An 18,572-nucleotide genomic window follows, 5' to 3' on the forward strand; every position below is an offset into this window, starting at 1 on the left:
CACCGAGAGAGGGGGGGGGAAAACGACCCCTCCGTCACGGAGAGCTCCCGCGGTCCCACGTCGGCGTCCCCTCGGGAAAACCACCTCGAGTGGCTTCTCCCGCCGTTTGTTCCCCGTACAGGAGCGTGCGGCCGCATCACTCGGCCTAGGGATCTCCCCGTGCGCGCTCAGTTGCGCACCCCCCCCCCCTCAGTTGGACTCGTCCTGGCTTCACCTCCTCGACACTTTTCGGACATTCCCGCCATCTCCCGTTCACCTTCGGCAACCTCCGGCAACTTTCGTTAAGGAACTGCGTGCTTGGGGGGGGCGCTCGTGTTTTTCCGGCACCGCTCGTATTTTTCCGGTGTCTCTCGTGTTTTCCCGGCATCGCTCGTATTTTTCCGACCTCCTTCTGGGGCGCTGCCTCGGCGCGGCTGCGTGCCGGCGGGCGCCATTTTGTGTGCCTGCCCGTGGAACGCGGGGCGGGCGGGCGGATAAGCCGGGCCGGGCCGTGCCGAGCCGACCCCCGCGCTGTACAGTGACTGTGCCCCCCTTGTTCGCCCCCCCGCCCCTCTTGCCCATGGCCGTGGAGAGCCCGAGTGTCCCCCCCGCCGCCGCTGCTTCCCCCCCCAGCCCGCACTCCACCCCCCCTTCTCCGTCCTGCCACCACCACGACAGCGGCAGCTGCAGCCTCCCCTGGCCGCCGCCGCCGCTCCAACACCACCACGGCCCGGACGAAAGGTCCAGTAACCGCCTCTCCCGAGAGCCTCTCTGTCTGTCTGTGTCTGTCTGTCCGGCTCGCCGGACCAGGTTTGGGGGGGGGGTGGGAAACGCGGGGCGACCGGTGGTGGGGGGCCGGGGCGGGAGGAGGTGGGGGGGAAAGGGCCTGAGGTGAGCGGGGGAGCCAGGGCGCAGGCCTGAGGCGGGCGGCGGGGGGGGGGGGGGTAGGCCCGGCTTTGGGGAGGGGGGGGGAAGCGGGGCCTGGGGGGGGGGGGCTGTGAGGAGGAGGAGGAAGCTGGGACAGAGGCAGAGACAGCGGGGGATATTTGGGGGGGTGGGGGGGTGTCCTGGGTAGAGCAGGAGGCCGAGGGAGGAGAAGGAGGAGGAGGAGGCCGCGGCCTGGGTAGGGCCGGGCCGTGAGGGCAGCGCAGGGCCTGGGGTACCATGGGGGGGGTGTTTGGGGGGGGTACGAGAGGAGCGAGGTGCTGGAGGAGGTCAGGGAGAGGGGTGGGGGGGCTCCTAGCTTTTTGGGGGGCTCCTAGCTGCTTTTTTTTTTGGGGGGGGGGGTCCTTAATGAGGTCTTTAATGACGTTATTTCTCCCAGGCAGCGCTGGCCTCATTAACGTCCCCTTTGTCTCCCCGCTGCTTCTTGAAAAATATTAGTTGGCTCAAATAGGGAGCGCAGGCCGGGGGGGGGCAGGAAGGTACCGAGGGTTGGGGGTACGAGGGGGGTGTTGGGGTGCGATAGCCTCCATCACCCTCCCCCCCCCCCCCTTGATAGAGAAAGGCTCACCTCCAGTGCTCCCAGGTATTAGAAAGTTTTAAAAAATATATATATATATCCTCCAGGAACCCCCTTTTTCCTCTTGAGATGTATGTAAAGCACCTTCCCCCTCCCCAAAACATAACTTTAGCCGTTTCCTTTATTAGTAGGTTTTTTTCCTTAGTTGAAACCATATAGCCAGAAAGTATGGGCAAAAATAAACAGCTTAAGCGTGTATGTCTGAAAAAAAAAAAGATATATATATATAAAAAAGAGCGAGGTTTGCTGCCTTCCCACTCCCCTGGAGGGCAGGTGTGCAGTGCAGAGAGCTGCTTTTATGCATTAGCATGCCTTTGTCTCTGAGGAGGTTTATTTTCCATGTGATGCAGGGTTGGGTTGGTAAGTAAGCTCTTTTATTGAATAATTAAATTAGACCTTTTCCTGCCTTTTCCCTCTCCCCACCACCAAATAAGTCCTGAGTTCGTCTGCAGGGTACGTTTGGCGTAAGCAGTGAGTTGATACCGTGTGTGTACAAACCAAGCAGAATACTCCCCCTTTGTAATGACCGATAGAGTTGTGCACCCCGCCGATGTGAATGTTTAAAAGACAAAAAAAAAAGAAAAAAGTCACAAAAGCACACAATTTACTCCCAAATATGTCTGTTGTGACGTTTCCAGGTGAAATACCTCGGTAAAACTCATACCACTCTGACCCTTGATGCCATCTAGATGTAGGATGCGGATCCATTGCTTTGTCTGCAAACTCCATCCTCATTCCATTACGTTGACTGTAAACCGGCTGCCCCTGGGTGCGGGTCTGCCCGTAAAGCAAAAAAAAAAAAGTTGTAAAAAAAGTTTTGTTAAAACAAAGTGTGTCAAAAAAGAAAGAAACAAAAAGGTGGCAAAAGAAAGCACTGTTTCCCAAATGTCATCACACATTTTTCCCCCATCCCCATGTACAGTCTCATGTCGGATAATTAGCAAAATTGAAGCGTCGACGTACAGTGCAAGCACCCAGTTTGTTACCAAATCTCGTTAGCGTCCTTTGATTTTCCTTCTCCCTTTCTTTTCCTTTTGGTGATCAGGTGCGTTACGAAAAGCTCCATTTTGTTCCTCACTCTACTTCACACGATTCAAGTTCGAAGTAAGAACACCATGCACAGGGTTGGGTATTTCTCCCCGTTCCCATCCAATTAATTTAATTTCTCGGGTTAGTTTTTCCTGGAGACCAAAACCACACACTTTTGCCCTTTTTCATCCAGCTTACGTTGTTCTCAGGTGGAAAAAAACCCGCCAAAAAACAGTGTTTCCTCTAAGCACACCGATACAGTTGTGTGAAATTGTGATGGTTTGTTTCCCTCTTGTCTTTATTGCCTAAAAAACCCCCCCAAAAGGTGTATACATCTGCTTAAACTGTAAAATAATGCAAGCACTTCTTGTAGCAAATTAGAGGGCTTTTTGTTACAGATTTAACTGCATTCCAGAAAGAGGTTTTCCCATAAACCAATATCCAGTGATGTCTTTTTCTGCCTTTTTGTCGCTGTTTTTAAATGTTTTATGACGGGACCCTTACGGTTCCTGCACCTTCCATGGCTTAACTTTACCACAAAGTCATAAAGCTGGGATATTTTTATTTCCCCTTCGATCAAATGCTCACCATCAGAGCTTGAAAATGTTACTGGTCTGGCCAAAATGTTCAGTGGGACCTCATAGCATCGATTTTTCCTCCCCTTAATATAATTCAATTAGTAACTTTGTTCTGTTAATTTTACTAAATGTACATATGTGTTCGACTTTATACTTCCACTCCTGATCCCGGAAAAATCTAAATTGTTTTTCGATTATCCGTTGCTAACAGCATAAGTTGTTTTTTTTTTAAATCCGTACCGAGATGAGTTGGAAAGGACAGATGTGGTAGAAAAGAAAGAAAATAGGCTGCTGGAAAACTTTAGGTTCATTTATCCCTTTTGAGAGACGGAAGAACCGGGAATTGTTTGAATGTCAGGAGTTTTCAGGGATTGTACTGCCAAGTTTACAGGAGTTGTTGACTGGTTCCATAAAGCAAGTAGTAATTCTTTTTTAGATAGTTAAATATTAGCAGTAGGAGTCAAACTTCTTGTCTGTGGCTTTTCCATGTGCCTTGCTTCCCCTGACCCATTTTTAATTGGGTTCAACCTCCTCCTAATGCTCACGATTTGCTAGAGATTACCTTTTTTAATCGTGCAAACGTGCAGGCGGACATTTAACGTCAATACTGCGAGTAGCTCCTTGGAAAATCGAAGCAACTTCTGATAGGGAAGCAAAGCACCCGCCAGGAATTTTTTTTTTTTTTTTTTTTTTTTTGCAAGGACTGGCTTGGGTTTTTTTCTTTCTAAGAGCGTAATTGTTCGGCTGAGGCTCCTTGGGTTGAGCGAGGCTTTGTTATACCAGGTTAAAGGAAAGGCTAAAGCAAATCCCAGACCCCAGCGTCTTTTTTTTTTTCCAGGGCCTGGGACGTATCCCGTTGCTGTGGCATCAGCCATGCTGTGGCAGCGAGGACGTCAGCGCTCAGCGTTAGGATTTCACTGAAGGATTCGGATAGGAGGAGCGGGAAGGAGCTAACCTGCAAGCAGAATTAGCAGCTGAGTCGAGCACGTTCCCCGAGTAATCTTTGAGTTGTGACCCTTGAAATAGCCCTTCAAAGTTTCCTTTAGTATAAACATTGCTTAAAAACACAGGTTTTAGGGATGTCAGGAGGATTCGCCCGGATTACAGCCAGGAGTGGGCTAAATGAATCTCTCACAAGCCTCTTATAAATCTATACAACGTATTTGTTACCATAAATGAAAAAAAAAACCCAAACCCAAACCCCATCTATATGAAAGACAGAAAAAACTGATAAATTTTAATGACTTCTGCCCCAGTCCGTGCAGTTTGAATGAGGCAGCGTGGCCCCGCTGCCTTCAAAGCTGCGCTTCTTTTATTTCTTGATTGATGCATTTCCCCTGGTTTCCACTTGGAATAAAATGTAAAGCGGCCGCGCTGGCAGGCCGGAGGAGAGCTTAGTTCCTTTGGGATTATTCTGGAATAATCAGTGTTTTGGTGAAAGAATAGAAATCTTCGCTGAATGATTTTCTCTGGTGTGGAACGTGCAGGTGTGATGCTAGGGTAGGATACGTTTCCTCCAAGCAAGTTGTTGGCGAGGCAGTAGACTTCTGCTGAAGCATTAAATATGTGATTAATAACCTTTAGCTGGAGGTAGTGGTCACTCTGAAAAGCCTGGCCTTGTGTTTTCCCTAGAAAACGGTCAAATGAGCAAAACCTACACGTCTATCCTAAAAAAAGCAAAATTCTACTTAAAAGCAGCGCGATATCCCTGCCCTATTGTCCACGTGGAGGGATCTGCTTTTAAATCCTGCTTTGAAATAGGTTGTGGGGAGTCGCGCTCAGCCGGGGTGATCCGCTCTCGCCAAAAAACCCGCTCCCCCCTCGAGTTTAGCCAGTTGATTTATGGTTAATTTTCAGGTTTTACTTGGTTTTACCACGCTTATGTTTTTAATTTGCCGTCTGATCGTTTCTTCCCCCCTCCCTCAAATACATGAGATTGTTAAAAATCAACTTTAAACTCTCTTGGTTGCTCAGCTTGAGGCAGAAGCTGTTTATCCTAACGATACAGCTTAGGTCCCCGTCAAGCATTTTACTTAAAATCACGTAAAATTAGAAGCGAACATTCGCTCCTCGTGAGATTAAATCGTGCATTTGCAATCTAGGGTCTTCCAGAGTGTTTGCACTTTATTTTCAAAGCTTTCCGGAACAAAAAAAAAAAAAAAAAAAAAGTATTTTCACCTCCTCTGCCCTGTGCTTTGCATTCCTCAAAGTTAAACCGAGATCTGCCTCTGTACACAAACCCCCTCCCTGCTTTCGGTGTCCGTGAATCCACTCCGGCAAAACCAGATCACGCACCGGGCGGCCGATTTCACGGTCAGCTGCACCTCTTGTGCAAAAAGCCGCCGGAAATTTTTTTCCAGCTACTAAATCAGGGGTTTTTTTATAAGGGTGTTGTATAGAAGTTATTCTGAGGTATGTATCTGTAGAGAGCAGGTGAGAGCGCACAAAGCTCTTTCTTTTCTTGAAAATAGTGAAGAACACTGGTGTTTTTCTGAGGATGGGAGCCGAGAGTTTTATTTTCGACGGGGTTTCTTTCAGGTGTAATGAGCAAGGAGCAGGAATATCTTTACCAGGGTTAGAACTATAACGGAGGGTAAATCTGCTGTCTAGGCCGCTCATTTGTCGCTTCGTTACGCTCGTTTCCAAATTTAACAAAGCCGCAGCTGTGTAAAGTGACATTAATTATTTTAAGATAATATTTTAATTCTTGCGCTGCTCTTCAGTGGCCAAAATAGCAAAAAAAAACCCTACTAAATTTTCTCCCAACGTGGTCGTTCTTACTGTTTTCCCCGTAGCAAAGCACTCATGCTCTCGTTATGGCAGGATAACGATTGGAAAGGGCTTTTGTTTTTTTTCCAGGCGTCGTCACCGCCGTGTTACGTCATTGCCGTGGCGCTGAGGTCACAAACGCCGCACGGCAACCGGCGAGAGTCCTTCCGCGAGGATGTGTGCTGTGCCGGGGACCGTTCGCTATAGATCAGGCGGTCAGGAGCGATAGGAAAGCCCGAGATGAGCGCGGATTCGGGGAAGAATTTTCCCCCAGTCAGTGTTTTCTGCAGTACCAATAGTTGGTTAACAGACATGGCTTCTTCACCACGTACCCGCAGCGACTCTCCACGGTGAGCCGTCCCCCGAAAATGCACGACGTCGCTTTAATTGCTTTTAATTTGTTTTCCATCCAGCCTCAGAAATCGTTTGGTTGCTTTCAAACATCCTCACTCGCCCGTTGCCGTATTTGAAATGACTCCGTTTCGTTGTGTTTAAAATCGTTAGGTGAATACAGTGTTTTGGTAATACTTGCCTAAAAGTTTTCAGAGCGCTTTCCACATGCTAAATAAGCCCCACGGTCTCTCTGAGAGGTCAGTGTGTCGTTTCTGGCCCAAACCTACTCAAATCCGGGAGAATTGGAGTCAAAAACCAGCAGGAGATGATACTGCCCGTCTTAAGATGCATCTAAGCGTCTGTATAAACGTGATTTCTCAGACTTTCCTTCTTTAGGAGGTGTGTGTGTTGATGAAATAATTAATATTCATCTGCGAAACAGCGATCGTTTTGATGGTTCGGCCTGGTCCCGTCTCTTGGTGCTTTTCGAATAATCTTTGCGACGGCCAAAAAGTTTTTTGCGCTTAGTTTTCAGGAGCCTTTTTGGTCCTCGTTTCTGTAACCACAGCAAATTTAATAACGCGATTGTCGATCGGGATGCGGCTCCAGGAGTGTAGTCTCCTCTAAACCTTGATATCAAACCAGAACAACTCAAGGCAGGGTAAAAGCGCCTTGTGCTATCCAAAACGAAGGGTAATTATTGCTGAAAATTGCAATTAAGGTTAGCGACGTGCGTTTTATTTCTCTCTGAAGACAGGGAGCAATCGCGATCCCCAGCCAGCGGGGACTCCTGGGAGAGGGTAAATGATGCTGATTTCAGTGGAGCGATGCCGACGGGAATAGCCGTGAGGGTTTTTTTCCCGCAAAGACGCACGGTGTGAGGGCATTTATCGGGTCGCAGCGGGCTTTCTAGCAGCTCCTTGGGTCCTACAAGCCTGTCGCGTGCCCGGGCTGAGCTGCGTCAGTGTTTCGCTTCGCTGCGCTCTCTAGGTTGCTGGAAACCGGATCCAGAAACCTGGTGGTATTTCTAATATGAAATCCATTTATTGATGAACCTGTCCCTCTAGGAAAAGGAGAGAGGCTTTAACAGGACTTTTAAGTATTTAAATACACAAGTATTTTAAATTCTTGTCCGTCAGCTTGTTTTGTTTCTGTTCTTCACCTCGGCTTTGTGCAGAGCGCGAATTTCTCAGGTCTTTTTCCAAGATTGATCTCGCTCAACACAAACACCTGAAGGATGCTGCGTTCTTGCGATGGAAATAATTTCCACCCATCCTCGCTTTTAAAACTTGTTTTTACACCTAGGAATTACGCGTCAGGTTTAAGAGCTTCATGGGTAATACTTAAGTGAGCTTGATTTTGGAGCTGGTCTGTTATTAAAATGGTGCAAGCACAAACAAAAACAAGACGGGAGCTTTGCATCAGAGTCGGACTGGGTGGCTGGATCCGACTGTTTGCTCTCCACGATGCTGAAACATCCCCAGGGGATTGTTAATACTGGGGGTTTTTTTGTAGTTTTTTCAATGTATTTGGGGAAATAATTCAGTTTTTCTTGTGGCTTTTTTTTTTTAACATAACCTGAGGTTATCAACAGCTCAGAGCTTTTTCCGAGAGGCTCCTGCGTGCCATTCCTAAACCTCATCTCAGCTTCCAGACTTCCCTGAGAGCTACCGAGCAGCGGCAGCTCCTTCTTCCTTCTCCGCCACAGGCGGCACAGCGCCGGCACGGCATGGCACGCTCCTAAATTGTTGTTTGTGAACGACTGTGATGTATATAAACCAGCCAGCGTTTTTGGTTTTAATTATAGCTTAAGTGAAAAGGGAGGAGGAGACCCCGCTCTTGTTTTAAATCACACAGCGACAAACTCAGGACCTGTTGGGAGAGAGGGAAAACGCAAGGGAGCTGATTGAACTCGTGCCGTGTTACACATTTAATCTGTTACGAGGTTGTAAAAAGTTTCTCGGAGTAATTTTTAATTTAATTTAATTGAGGAATCCTCTTGAGGAAGTTACAGATGTGCTTTATCACCCCTACTAACCACAACTGTGGGTGAACGGTAGCAGGAGAAAGTGGAAATAACTGGGCACGCAGCTCTAGATTTGGCAAACCAACATGATATTTACTTATTCTTGTCTTTTAGAGGACCGGTTGTTTTATTAAAACACCGATTTCAGTTCTTGGAGTGGAGCGAGTGTTATATTAAAACACCAATTTCCATCCTTGAAGTGGATTTGCACTAATTTCATGTGAAAGTTGTACGCCGTAATGTTGTGGCTTCGGTTTGTTGTTTGCGAGATGCTTGTTCGCCGTGTTTTAATTCCGGGCTGACCAAGAGCTCGAGCAGATTTCGATGGCAGAGGTGACCAGAAATGGTATTTATGATCAGATATTTAAAACCACAGTAAATAGGAATTTGTGAGCACTTTGGGAACTGAGTGCGTGGCTGGCTGGTGAGCAGAGTAAGCAGGTTGCGGTTTTTGGGGGGTTTTTTTTGTTGAATAAAGCGAATTAAATGTGTCTGTCTGCTTTACAGGGAGGATGGAGAACTGGAAGAAGGGGAGCTGGAGGATGATGGAGGGGAAGAGGCGCAGGATCCCTCCGAATCTCAAGAGAGAGGTCGGAAGGAAAAGGGGGAGAAGCATCACAGCGATTCAGATGATGAGAAAGCCCATCGACGGATGAAGCGCAAGCGTCGGAAAGAGAGAGAGAAAGAGAAGAGGAGATCCAAGAAGAAAAGGAAATCCAAACACAAGGTGAGCCACGCTCTGCTTTTGTTTCCTAGCTCCGGTCTGCCTTTCTCTGCCATCAGATATCTCCAGGGAATTCCTCCTCTAACATTACTACGGGTAGTTTGAGGCTCTTCCCCTAATGATAGTTGCGAGGTGGGAGCGCTCGCGGGGTTTCTTGGGGTTCAGCTCCTTAACGCCTTCCTCCTCTGAGGAATCCGAGGTCTGCAGGTGGGATAAAAATACTACAGCGCTTTCTTGTCCATCTGAGCCTGCAGAACGGGAAGAAAAACAGGTTTTTATTTAGGGAATTACTTTGTGAGCGTTCTTACCTCAAAAGGGGATTGTAGCCTGCTGGATTTGCAAAACCAAAGATGTTTGTTACTGAAATTCGAGGAATTTTTGGAAGAAAAAGAGAGATTTAGTTGTGTTGTGTCAGAGCTGGCCTGTAATAAAACTGCACCGCGGGTTTTCCTTGCCTTGCAGCGCCATGCTTCTTCCAGCGATGACTTCTCTGATTACAGCGAGGACTCGGACTTCAGTCCCGGTGAAAAGGGACACAGAAAATACAGGGAATACAGCCCTCCCTACTCTTCTGTAAGTACCTGCCAGCAGATGGGGAAACTGCTCTCTGGTTCAGAGCCGCTGCAAGATTTGAGCACAGATCTTGCTCCATCTACGAGCCACACGCTTTGGCTCTGGTCCTTTAGCCTGTTTATTTTTAACCTAGTTATTTAAGGATTTTTTTTTTTAATGATTTTTAAAAATTAAATCATGATATTAAGCTTGGTACATTCCCTTCCTTTATCACTGACCTCTCTGTGTTTCCCAAAGTCCCACCAGCAGTATCCGTCCTCTCACAATGCTCCCATGCAAAAGAAGAGCTACTCTAAAATGGAGAGTAAAAATTATGGCATGTACGAGGACTACGAGAATGAAGAGTACGGTCAGTACGAGGGGGAGGAGGATGAAGATATGGGGAAGGAAGATTACGACGACTTTGCAAAAGAGCTGAATCAATACCGGCGAGCGAAGGAAGGCTCTCACCGGGGACGAGGTACGTCTAAACGTTCCTTTTTTACTACCATATCTCTGAACATTCGTTACCTGCAGCTCGTTTAGCTAATCTGCGGCCAAATAAGGCCCGAGAACATGCAAGAAGCTTCATGAAGGTGAACTGCTCTGCCTGCACGAAGCCTTGCCTGCACTAAACCACTCGTCAGTCTGGGAGAGGGGAGAGTGTTTTTTCCTGTTTTTCGCTCCGAGGGGAAAGTCCAGATCCCTGCGGATAATGAAACATTTTAAATAAGCTTTATTCTTGCTAGCGTAGATCGTTTTAAAAGCACTTAAGTGGTTGAAAATAGAAAAAATAAAACAAAAGCTTGAGTCGAAAGGAAAATGAAGTCGATTGATGGTGTAACGAGTTGGATATCATCACATCTGGAGCGCACAGATTTACATTACCAGCCTAACATACCTGTGCGGCAGCTGACGTGATCACACAGCCTTGTTCTTTGTTTTTTTTTTAAATATTATCATTTGGCTTCTTAAAAATCCGTTTTTTTTAGAATATTAAAAACTGATTGACTTAGAAACAAGTTTTTAAGATGCTGGTAATGCCGTACTGAAAGGTTATCATTTATTTTCCCTTGTCTGGCATGTTGTTGTGCTGTTTTAATGTACCTGAGAGGTGAAACTCAGCCCAAAGCTGATCCCATCCCTTTGCTTTGCCAGGTGGCCGTGGCCGAGGCAGAGGGTACCGAGGGCGAGGAGGCAGAGGAGGAATGAGAGGAGGCCGAGGCATGGGCCGAGGAAACCGAGGGCGAGGCAGAGCTGACCACCCCGAGGAAGAGGAGGAAATGTATGATGAAGAGATGGAAGTAAGTGCCGAGTTTCCGAGCTGCTCCCTGGAAATCACGGAAACAAAATACTATTCTTTTTCACGATCGGGACGTTTGCATTTGAGGGGGGGAACGGGCTGCGTTTCATCCCCGCTCGCTGAAGACGCTGATCTTTCTCGTTCGCAGTATTGCGATAACGAGGAGCCCATCATCGATGACGAATATGACGATTACTCGAAAGAGCTGAATCAGTATCGCAGGAGTAAGGAGAATCGTGGACGGGGTGAGTGGGGTAGTGAGCTGTGCTGGGAGGGTTCCTGCTTTCTGCTCCCTCACAACGTTTTACGGAAGGAGAGAAATTAAAAACGAGGACATGTATTTTCAGGTTTAAATCGAGGACGTGGTCGTGGGCCCAGAGGAAGAGGAAATAAAGGAATGGGCAGAGGACGAGGCAGAGGCGGAAACAGAAGTGGAATGGGGAAAGGTGGTGGAATGAACGAGGACGACGATTACTACGACGAGGACATGGGAGTGAGTAGCTCTTTGTTGTCTAATGCAGTGCCGGATGCACCTCCTTTCCCTCATTGCCCCCATAAATCCAGTCAGGCTTCGAAGAAAGCCTTCGCAGGAGCGAAAAAAACCCAAACGGATCTTCCCCCGGATCCACAAAAATTGAAGGGGATGGATGTGTTGGATTCTGATCCATTGACAGGTTCCTCGAGCCGTGCTCAGGAGCCTGCTAGGCTCAGCGCACTCGTCTTTGCCTCCCTTTTTCATCCTAAATCTCAAGTGTTTTTCCTTCTCGGAGATGGCTGCGTAAAAAGTTTTAATTTCTTTGTGTGATCTTTTGCTTTATATATCAAATTCTTTGTCAACTAACGTAATGTGCTTCCGATAGGATGGAGGAGGTGGTGGAAATTACCGGCGGAACGACCATGATAAACCCCACCAGCAGTCGGATAAGAAAGGCAAAGTCATCTGCAAATACTTTGTGGAAGGCAGGTGTACCTGGGTAAGGGAATAATTCAAGAATATTCCTGTAGATCTCTTTTATACACACACAGAACCGTCACTGAAGCATAAGGCCCAGGTTTTAGTGGATTTCAGGGAGGGATTCACCCCTACAAAGAGAGTTTTGTAAAGAGTTACGCATCTCCCCGTCCCTCCTAGGTGTGTTCGCGCTTCCGCCTCCTCACGCTGTCGTGTTCTCTCTGAACAGGGCGACCACTGCAACTTCAGTCATGACATCGAACTACCAAAGAAACGGGAGCTGTGCAAGTTCTACATCACCGGCTACTGCGCCAGGGCTGAAAACTGCCCTTACATGCATGATATCCTTTTGGTTTTTACTGTTTTCTTAAGCCAGCCTTAAATCAGTCTCGTTTGCTTTGCATAAATGCATAAGGGGGGGGAAAAAAAGGCCATTCCTGGGTAACACATCCTCCGCTGACAGCCTGCATGACCGGCGCTGCTGACAACCTTCCTGGTTCCCTCTTAGTCTCAGCTTTCCTGTTGAAGAAATTAAATTTGTGGCTGTTGGGTGTACGGGAAAACCTGGCAGAAAGGAAAACGGGGTGTTTCTGGTGATGGCAGTTTAATTTCAGTGTCATGACCAGGATGATTTGCAGCTTTAAAAGCTGCATTTCAAAGTGAAAAGCATCTGTAGCCTCTCTGGCTGTAGGAAGAGCTCGGGGTAACTCCCCGTTGGGATTTATTCTCCTTAATAAATGATACGCGACTTCCCTTGCAAGCTCTACCACACCACGGGCAACTGTATCAACGGGGATGACTGCATGTTTTCTCACGATCCGCTCACAGAGGAGACGCGGGAGCTTCTGGACAAGGTAAAGGGGAAGTGTTAACGTGGTTGCAGCTCCGTTTTTCTTCCCGTGGAAGTGGATCCTGCAGGTGGAAAGGGAGGGAGAGGTTTTCTGGAGCGTGTCGATCGGCAGAGCAGCTCCATGGATTTGCTCTGAACTCCTTTTATCTTCTCAGATGCTGGCAGATGATGCGGAAGCAGGTGCAGAGGATGAGAAAGAAGTCGAAGAACTAAAAAAACAGGGCATTAATCCTCTTCCCAAACCACCCCCCGGGGTCGGCTTGCTGCCCACACCTCCTCGTCCTCCCGGACCGCCGGCTCCGACATCTCCAAACGGAAGACCGATCCCCGGAGGCCCTCCTCCTCCTCCGCCGCCACCGCTTCCACCGCCGGGGCCGCAGATGCCGCCACCAATGCACGAACCTCTGTCGCCGCAGCAGTTGCAGCAACAACAGGACATGTACAAGAAAATTCCCTCGCTCTTTGAGATCGTCGTCCGACCGACTGGGCAGCTGGCGGAGAAGCTGGGCGTGAGGTGAGTGTCAAACCATCTCCAGGTAATGGGGAGAGGGACGGCGATGGCAAATTTTTATGTCCAACCAGGAGCTTTGCCCTGACGGTGGGGGCGAACACGTAGAAAAGAGTTTTCTCACCATTTTTAGGTCCGGGCGCAGGCGCTGCTGCTCGGAGAGCCCTGGGTCCATCTATCCGGAAGCGGAGAACGCCTGTTAAAGCGGATTTTCTTCTATTTTTTCTTTCAGGCACCCAGGTCCGCCTCCCCCCAGGTTCCCCGGGCCAGGAGGACCCCCAGGACCAATGCCAGGACCCATGCACCCCGATATGCACCCAGACATGCACCCAGACATGCACCCAGACATGCACCCGGACATGCACCCCGACATGCACCCGGACATGCATCCGGATATGCACCCGGACATGCCGATGGGCCCGGGAATGAATCCCGGCCCTCCGATGGGTCCCGGACCCCCTATGATGCCCTACGGACCGGATGATTCCCCCCATTCCGGCATGATGCCGCCCGTTCCACCAGCGCAAGGTTTTTATGATAATTTCTACCAGCAACAAGAAGGTCTGGAGATGGATCACGGAATGATGGGAGACCCAGGTACGTCCCAAGGATCTACCGGGATCGGCTCTTAGATGCTTTGCCGGACATGCCAGCCCGGAGACGGGTTGTTCCTGGCATGCCCGGGCATGGCGGCAGTCCGAGATGGGAGAAAAATTGGGTTATTTTTCACAGCTTTGAGATTTTCTTTTAATATTGATGATCTTTACTCGGCAGAAGACTACGGTGGTTACGAGGATATGGAAGGACCTCCGGGAGAGCACATGTTCCCTGATCCGTCCTTGGATCATGATGCCTTGTGTGAAGGAGGCCCTCCCGGCTTACCGAAACCGCCGGGCAGCATCCCCGATTTCATGCCGTCGGCACAAAGAGCTCTTTATTTGAGAATCCAGCAGAAGCAGCAAGAGGAAGAGGAGAGAGCTCGGAGACTTGCCGAGAGCAATAAGCAAGACCGCGAAAATGAGGAAGGCAAGTGGCAAAATCCAACGTGGGAGGGGGATAACTTGGATCCGCTTCGGTTTCTACCCTCCCAGAGGTGTGATCTCTGAAAAAGAGGGGGCCATCGGAGAAACGGGGGTGTCGGGGAGGGATTGTTTAGGGAACGAGGAGTCCCGGTGTCGAAAGAACGCGTTGCTGGTGAAGAAACGAGTAGGTCTGCAGAAAAAAAATGGGAACAGCTGGCCAGAAGGTGAAGGAGATAAGGTTGGGTGGCTTAAATTGTGGTGAAATTAGTCTGCTGCAGACAGGAGGAAGAGGAAGAGAGGGATGCTTACGGCTCTCTGGGAATTTGTGGTGTGAAAACAAGACCCGGGAGGCCAAAGCTGTCACGCGTAGTCGTCGTCCCCCCCCCCCCCGTTTCGGCAAAACATGGGAACGGTTGGGAGTTTGAGCGGCGTTGGGTTGAGAGGGGAGAGGGGCCGCGTTTTGGGGACGTTCTCATCAGCGTAACGGTTTGACCGTGCTTTAATTGCCTTTTATCAGCTGTTTTCTCTTCTCTCTCCTCCCAGGCGATACCGGTAACTGGTATTCCAGTGACGAAGATGACGGTGGAAGTAGCGTCACCTCCATATTGAAAACCCTAAGGCAACAAAGCTCCGGCAGATCTCACATCCAACCCTCCCACGGAGAAATCGGACCACCTTCCGGTGTAAGCGACCCTCGCCTGCAAAAATCCCAAACAGGAGGAAGCGGTCGTCCTGCCGATCCGCGGTTACGGGATCCCAGGCTTTCCCGAAACGCGGACCTTTCCGTCCCGTCTCTTCCCGGGGATTTGGGACCCACTGACCCCAGACTCGCACGACACATTCCCTCCTCCGCCCCCAAACCAGAAGTTCCTCATTCCAGCGTCGGCGGCGGTCAGAAACCTTCCCTGCTCCCCGACGAGGAGGAAGGGGAAAGAATTCTACGGGATAAACCGGTCAACATCCCCGTCGATGCTCTCCCGGGCCATTCCCTGCGGGATCCTCGCTCCCAACTCCAGCAATTCAGCCACATCAAAAAAGACGTCGTCCTCAACAAACCCAACTTTGCCCGGATGATCCTGTGGAGCCCAGAGGATCTGATTCCGTTACCGATCCCAAAGCAAGAGTTTATTCCTGTTCCGGCAGCTCTTCAATCCATGCCTACCCTCGATCCGCGTCTTAACAGACCCCAAACGGGTCTTTCCGATCCCAGGCAGAGGGGGGGAACGGCACCGGGAGACGTCGGTTCTTCTTCGGGTACCGGTCTCCCCGATTTCGAGCTCCTGTCGAGGATTTTAAAGACTGTGAACGCGGCCGGCAGCCCATCTTCCAGCCAGAGCGACAAACCCAGCGACCCTCGGATGCGGAAAGCCCCCGCCGACCCCAGATTACAAAAATCTACAGAAACGGGAATTTCTCGAGTTCCTAAAACCTCAGATCCGGCATCCGCCAGCGACACCGCCCCGGCTATCGCTCCCTACGACCCTCGGCTGCTGACGGCGGGCGGGTTGAGCAAAGGCAGCGGGCAAAGCAGCGTTCTGAGTGCCATCAGTTTGTACGATCCCAGGACTCCGAGCTCGGGCAGCAAAGCTTCCGAGTCTCCTAACGAAGCTAACTCGTCTTCTAAATCTTCGGATTCCGGCAAAACCACCGGCAAAACCAAGGAACCCCTTTTCGTTCGACGTTCGGCGTTGGATCAACCCGAATCGGAAAAATCGAACGTCGAATCCGCTACGGACAGGTACAATAGTTACAACCGACCTCGTCCCAAAACCGCCGTCGTTCCTCCTGTCCAAGAAACAACCCCCCAACCCGGGGTACACAATCTTCCGGTTCCTTCGGTTTACGGTATGGTTAAACAAAGCGCCAAATCCGGATCGGGAAGTCCTTTCGCGGGAAACAGTCCGGCGCAGGACAGCGAACAGCAAGACGCCGCTTCCCTTAAAGATGTCTTCAAGGGTTTCGATCCCACGGCTTCCCCTTTCTGTCAGTAGTATTAAAAAAAAAAAACAAAAAAAAAACCAAACCCACCCCCCCCCTCCCCAAAAAAAACCAAACCCTGACTCCGTGCATCGAATTAGTCGGTAATTTGATTTCTTTTTGGGTTGTTTTTCTTATTTTTTTGGGGTTTCTTTTTTGTTTTAATTCCATTAGCGTTCACTTTAGCCATATAACGTGTAGAGAAATCCCGGGTTCTGCTGTAACTAAAGCGAATTTCCCGAATCCCGTTTTAAAAGAAGAATCAAACTCCCTCTGTGATAACAACCAGCGTTTTCTATATTTTAGCGCTTTTTCCCCCAAAAAAACCACCCAAAACCTGATCGAAATCATCCGGAGGGGGGAAAAAAATGCTTAAATCTCCGCCTTTCAAACCTGACTTTTCTCCGGAGAGGCAAAATTTACCGCGATTCTTAATTTCTTGCTTTGAAAAACCGCGCGTCGATGGCTCACGGGTGTAATTTTTACAGCGGAATGAACTAAAAAAAATCTTTGTATTATAATCTTTTTCTAAAATTCTGCTGCGGCGAACGGGAGTAACCATGAAAAAAAAAACAAACCCAAAACCCCCCCAAAAAACCCAACCTAATCCCATGTGAAAGTGGGGACGGGGTGTTTCTGGTTTCTTTTGATTCATTTTTTTTTTTTTTTTTACTGGAAGTAAATATTTTTATGCCTTTTTTTGGAGATTTTCGAGACAAACGGGGTTTCAAATCTCTAAAAAAATGACAAAATATTTACAGCCCTCCCTCCAAACAAAAAATTTAAAAAAAGGAAAAAAAAAAAAAAAAAGGATTATTAAATTATATCTCAAATCAAATCAAAAGGGGATTTTTTTCCCCAAAACAAAAGGCTCGGAGGTTCTCGACGCCTTTTTTTTTTCCCCCATCCTGGAGAGAAAAATCATCCGATGGGATTGGAAAAGGGATTTAAAACCCCGTTCTGGCTGGAAAAACACATGTTGAAAAATCACCATCACATTTTTTTGGGGGAAAAAAATACATTTCCGAACAGCCAGCTCTATCAGCGTGCAAAAAACCCCCCCAAAATAGTTATTTTTCAGCGATAAATCGGTATTTTTTTTTATCGCTCCTTCAAATTTACGACGGGTTTTTCTCAACCCGTCGCCCCACGTAATAATTTTTTCCCCTCGGCGTTTGGAGCGTCCGGGGGTTGCTTTGAGCGGGGGGAAAAAAAAACCAAACAAAAAACCACAACTGAATTTTTTGTAAAATGATTTATTATTATTATTATTATTATTTTATTTTATAGGGATTTAAAAAAAAAAAATACAAAAAAAAAAATAATAAATCAGCTATCGAAGCCGGTCGGGGGGGATTTATTTTTTTTTTTTTTCCACCTGCCGGAGATTTCGAAGAAAAGCAATTGTAATAAATGTGTAAATAATTGTTTCGGAGTTGAGGTCGTTGCTGGAAATACCCGGATTTTGCCCCAAAATTCGTATTTGGGGGTGGGGTTTGGTTGGGGTTGGGGTGGTTTTTTTTTTTCCCTTTTGTTTCCCCTTTTTTTTTTTTGGCGTATCTTGTGAATTCGGATGGTTGAGCCTCGGCCACCTGGGGTTTGGGGGTGCAGCTGGGGGTTTTGGGGTGCAGGTGGGGGGATTTTGGGGTGAATCTGGGGGGTTTGGGGGTGTTTCAGGGGGTTTGGGGGTGTTCCTAGGGGGTTTGGGGTGTTCCTAGGGGGTTTGGGGGTGCAGGTGGGGGGTTTGGGGTGAATCTGGGGGGTTTGGAGGTGTTTTGGGGGGTTTGGGGGTGTTCCTAGGGGGTTTGGGGGTGCAGATGGGGGGTTTGGGGTGAATCTGTGGGGTTTGGGGGTGTTTCGGGGGGCTTGGGGGTGTTCCTAGGGGGTTTGGGGGTGCAGGTGGGGGGTTTGGGGTGAATCTGTGGGGTTTGGGGGTGTTTTGGGGGTGTTCCTAGGGGGTTTGGGGGTGCAGGTGGGGGGTTTGGGGTGAATCTGGGGGGTTTCGGGGTGTTTCAGGGGGTTTGGGGGTGTTCCTAGGGGGTTTGGGGTGTTCCTAGGGGGTTTGGGGGTGCAGGTGGGGGGATTTTGGGGTGAATCTGGGGGGTTTGGGGGTGTTTCGGGGGGTTTGGGGTGTTCCTAGGGGGTTTGGGGGTGCAGGTGGGGGATTCGGGGGTGTTTTGGGGGGGTTGTGGGTGCTTCCGGGGGTTTTGGGGGTGCTTCTGGGAGGTTTTGAGGTGCAGGTATGGGGCTTGGGGGTGCTTCTGGGGGTTTGGGGTGAATCTGGGAGGTTTTGGGGGTGCAAGGGGGGTTTGGGGGTGCAGGTGGGGGCTTTGGGGGTGCTTCTGGGGGTTTAGGGTGCACTGGGGGGGTTTCGAGGTGCAGGTGGGGGGGTTGGGGGTGCTTCTGGGGATTTTGGAGGTGCGGGGGGGGTTTGGGGGTGCTTCAAGG

At 49.0% G+C, this 18,572-nt stretch overlaps 1 protein-coding gene across 4 annotated transcripts; it reads left to right on the top strand.

Moving 5' to 3' along the window:
• The first annotated feature begins 23 nt into the window (after window positions 1-23).
• Window positions 24-17,727, top strand: ZC3H4 (zinc finger CCCH-type containing 4). 4 transcript variants are annotated; one of them, XM_054811416.1, is made up of 16 exons: window positions 637-720; window positions 3,947-4,104; window positions 5,968-6,227; window positions 8,744-8,963; window positions 9,423-9,533; window positions 9,771-9,993; window positions 10,671-10,816; window positions 10,964-11,060; window positions 11,163-11,308; window positions 11,676-11,789; window positions 11,997-12,113; window positions 12,517-12,621; window positions 12,773-13,131; window positions 13,358-13,722; window positions 13,900-14,151; window positions 14,691-17,726. In XM_054811416.1, the coding sequence occupies exons 3-16, from the start codon at window positions 6,118-6,120 to the stop codon at window positions 16,136-16,138; spliced, it is 3,813 nt and encodes a 1,270-aa protein (XP_054667391.1). In that variant the 5' UTR covers window positions 637-720; window positions 3,947-4,104; window positions 5,968-6,117; the 3' UTR covers window positions 16,139-17,726. The 4 variants fall into 4 exon arrangements, with proteins under 4 accessions (XP_054667388.1, XP_054667390.1, XP_054667391.1 ...); XM_054811414.1 differs by lacking the exon at window positions 637-720 and adding an exon at window positions 1,739-2,605; XM_054811415.1 differs by lacking the exon at window positions 3,947-4,104 and having other exon boundaries at window positions 596-720.
• Window positions 17,728-18,572: the final 845 nt, after the last annotated feature.

Source organism: Grus americana (assembly GCF_028858705.1).
Source record: "Grus americana isolate bGruAme1 chromosome 34 unlocalized genomic scaffold, bGruAme1.mat SUPER_34_unloc_1, whole genome shotgun sequence".
In the NCBI taxonomy this organism is placed as follows: Eukaryota; Metazoa; Chordata; class Aves; order Gruiformes; family Gruidae; genus Grus; species Grus americana.

Coding starts and splice junctions, on each gene's coding strand:
- ZC3H4 (XM_054811413.1), top strand. CDS start 560: ATGGCCGTGGAGAGCCCGAGTGTCCCCCCCGCCGCCGCTGCTTCCCCC. Junction 11,061..11,162: donor TAAGGAGAATCGTGGACGGG/GTGAGTGGGGTA, acceptor ATGTATTTTCAG/GTTTAAATCGAGGACGTGGT. Junction 13,723..13,899: donor CGGAATGATGGGAGACCCAG/GTACGTCCCAAG, acceptor TTTACTCGGCAG/AAGACTACGGTGGTTACGAG.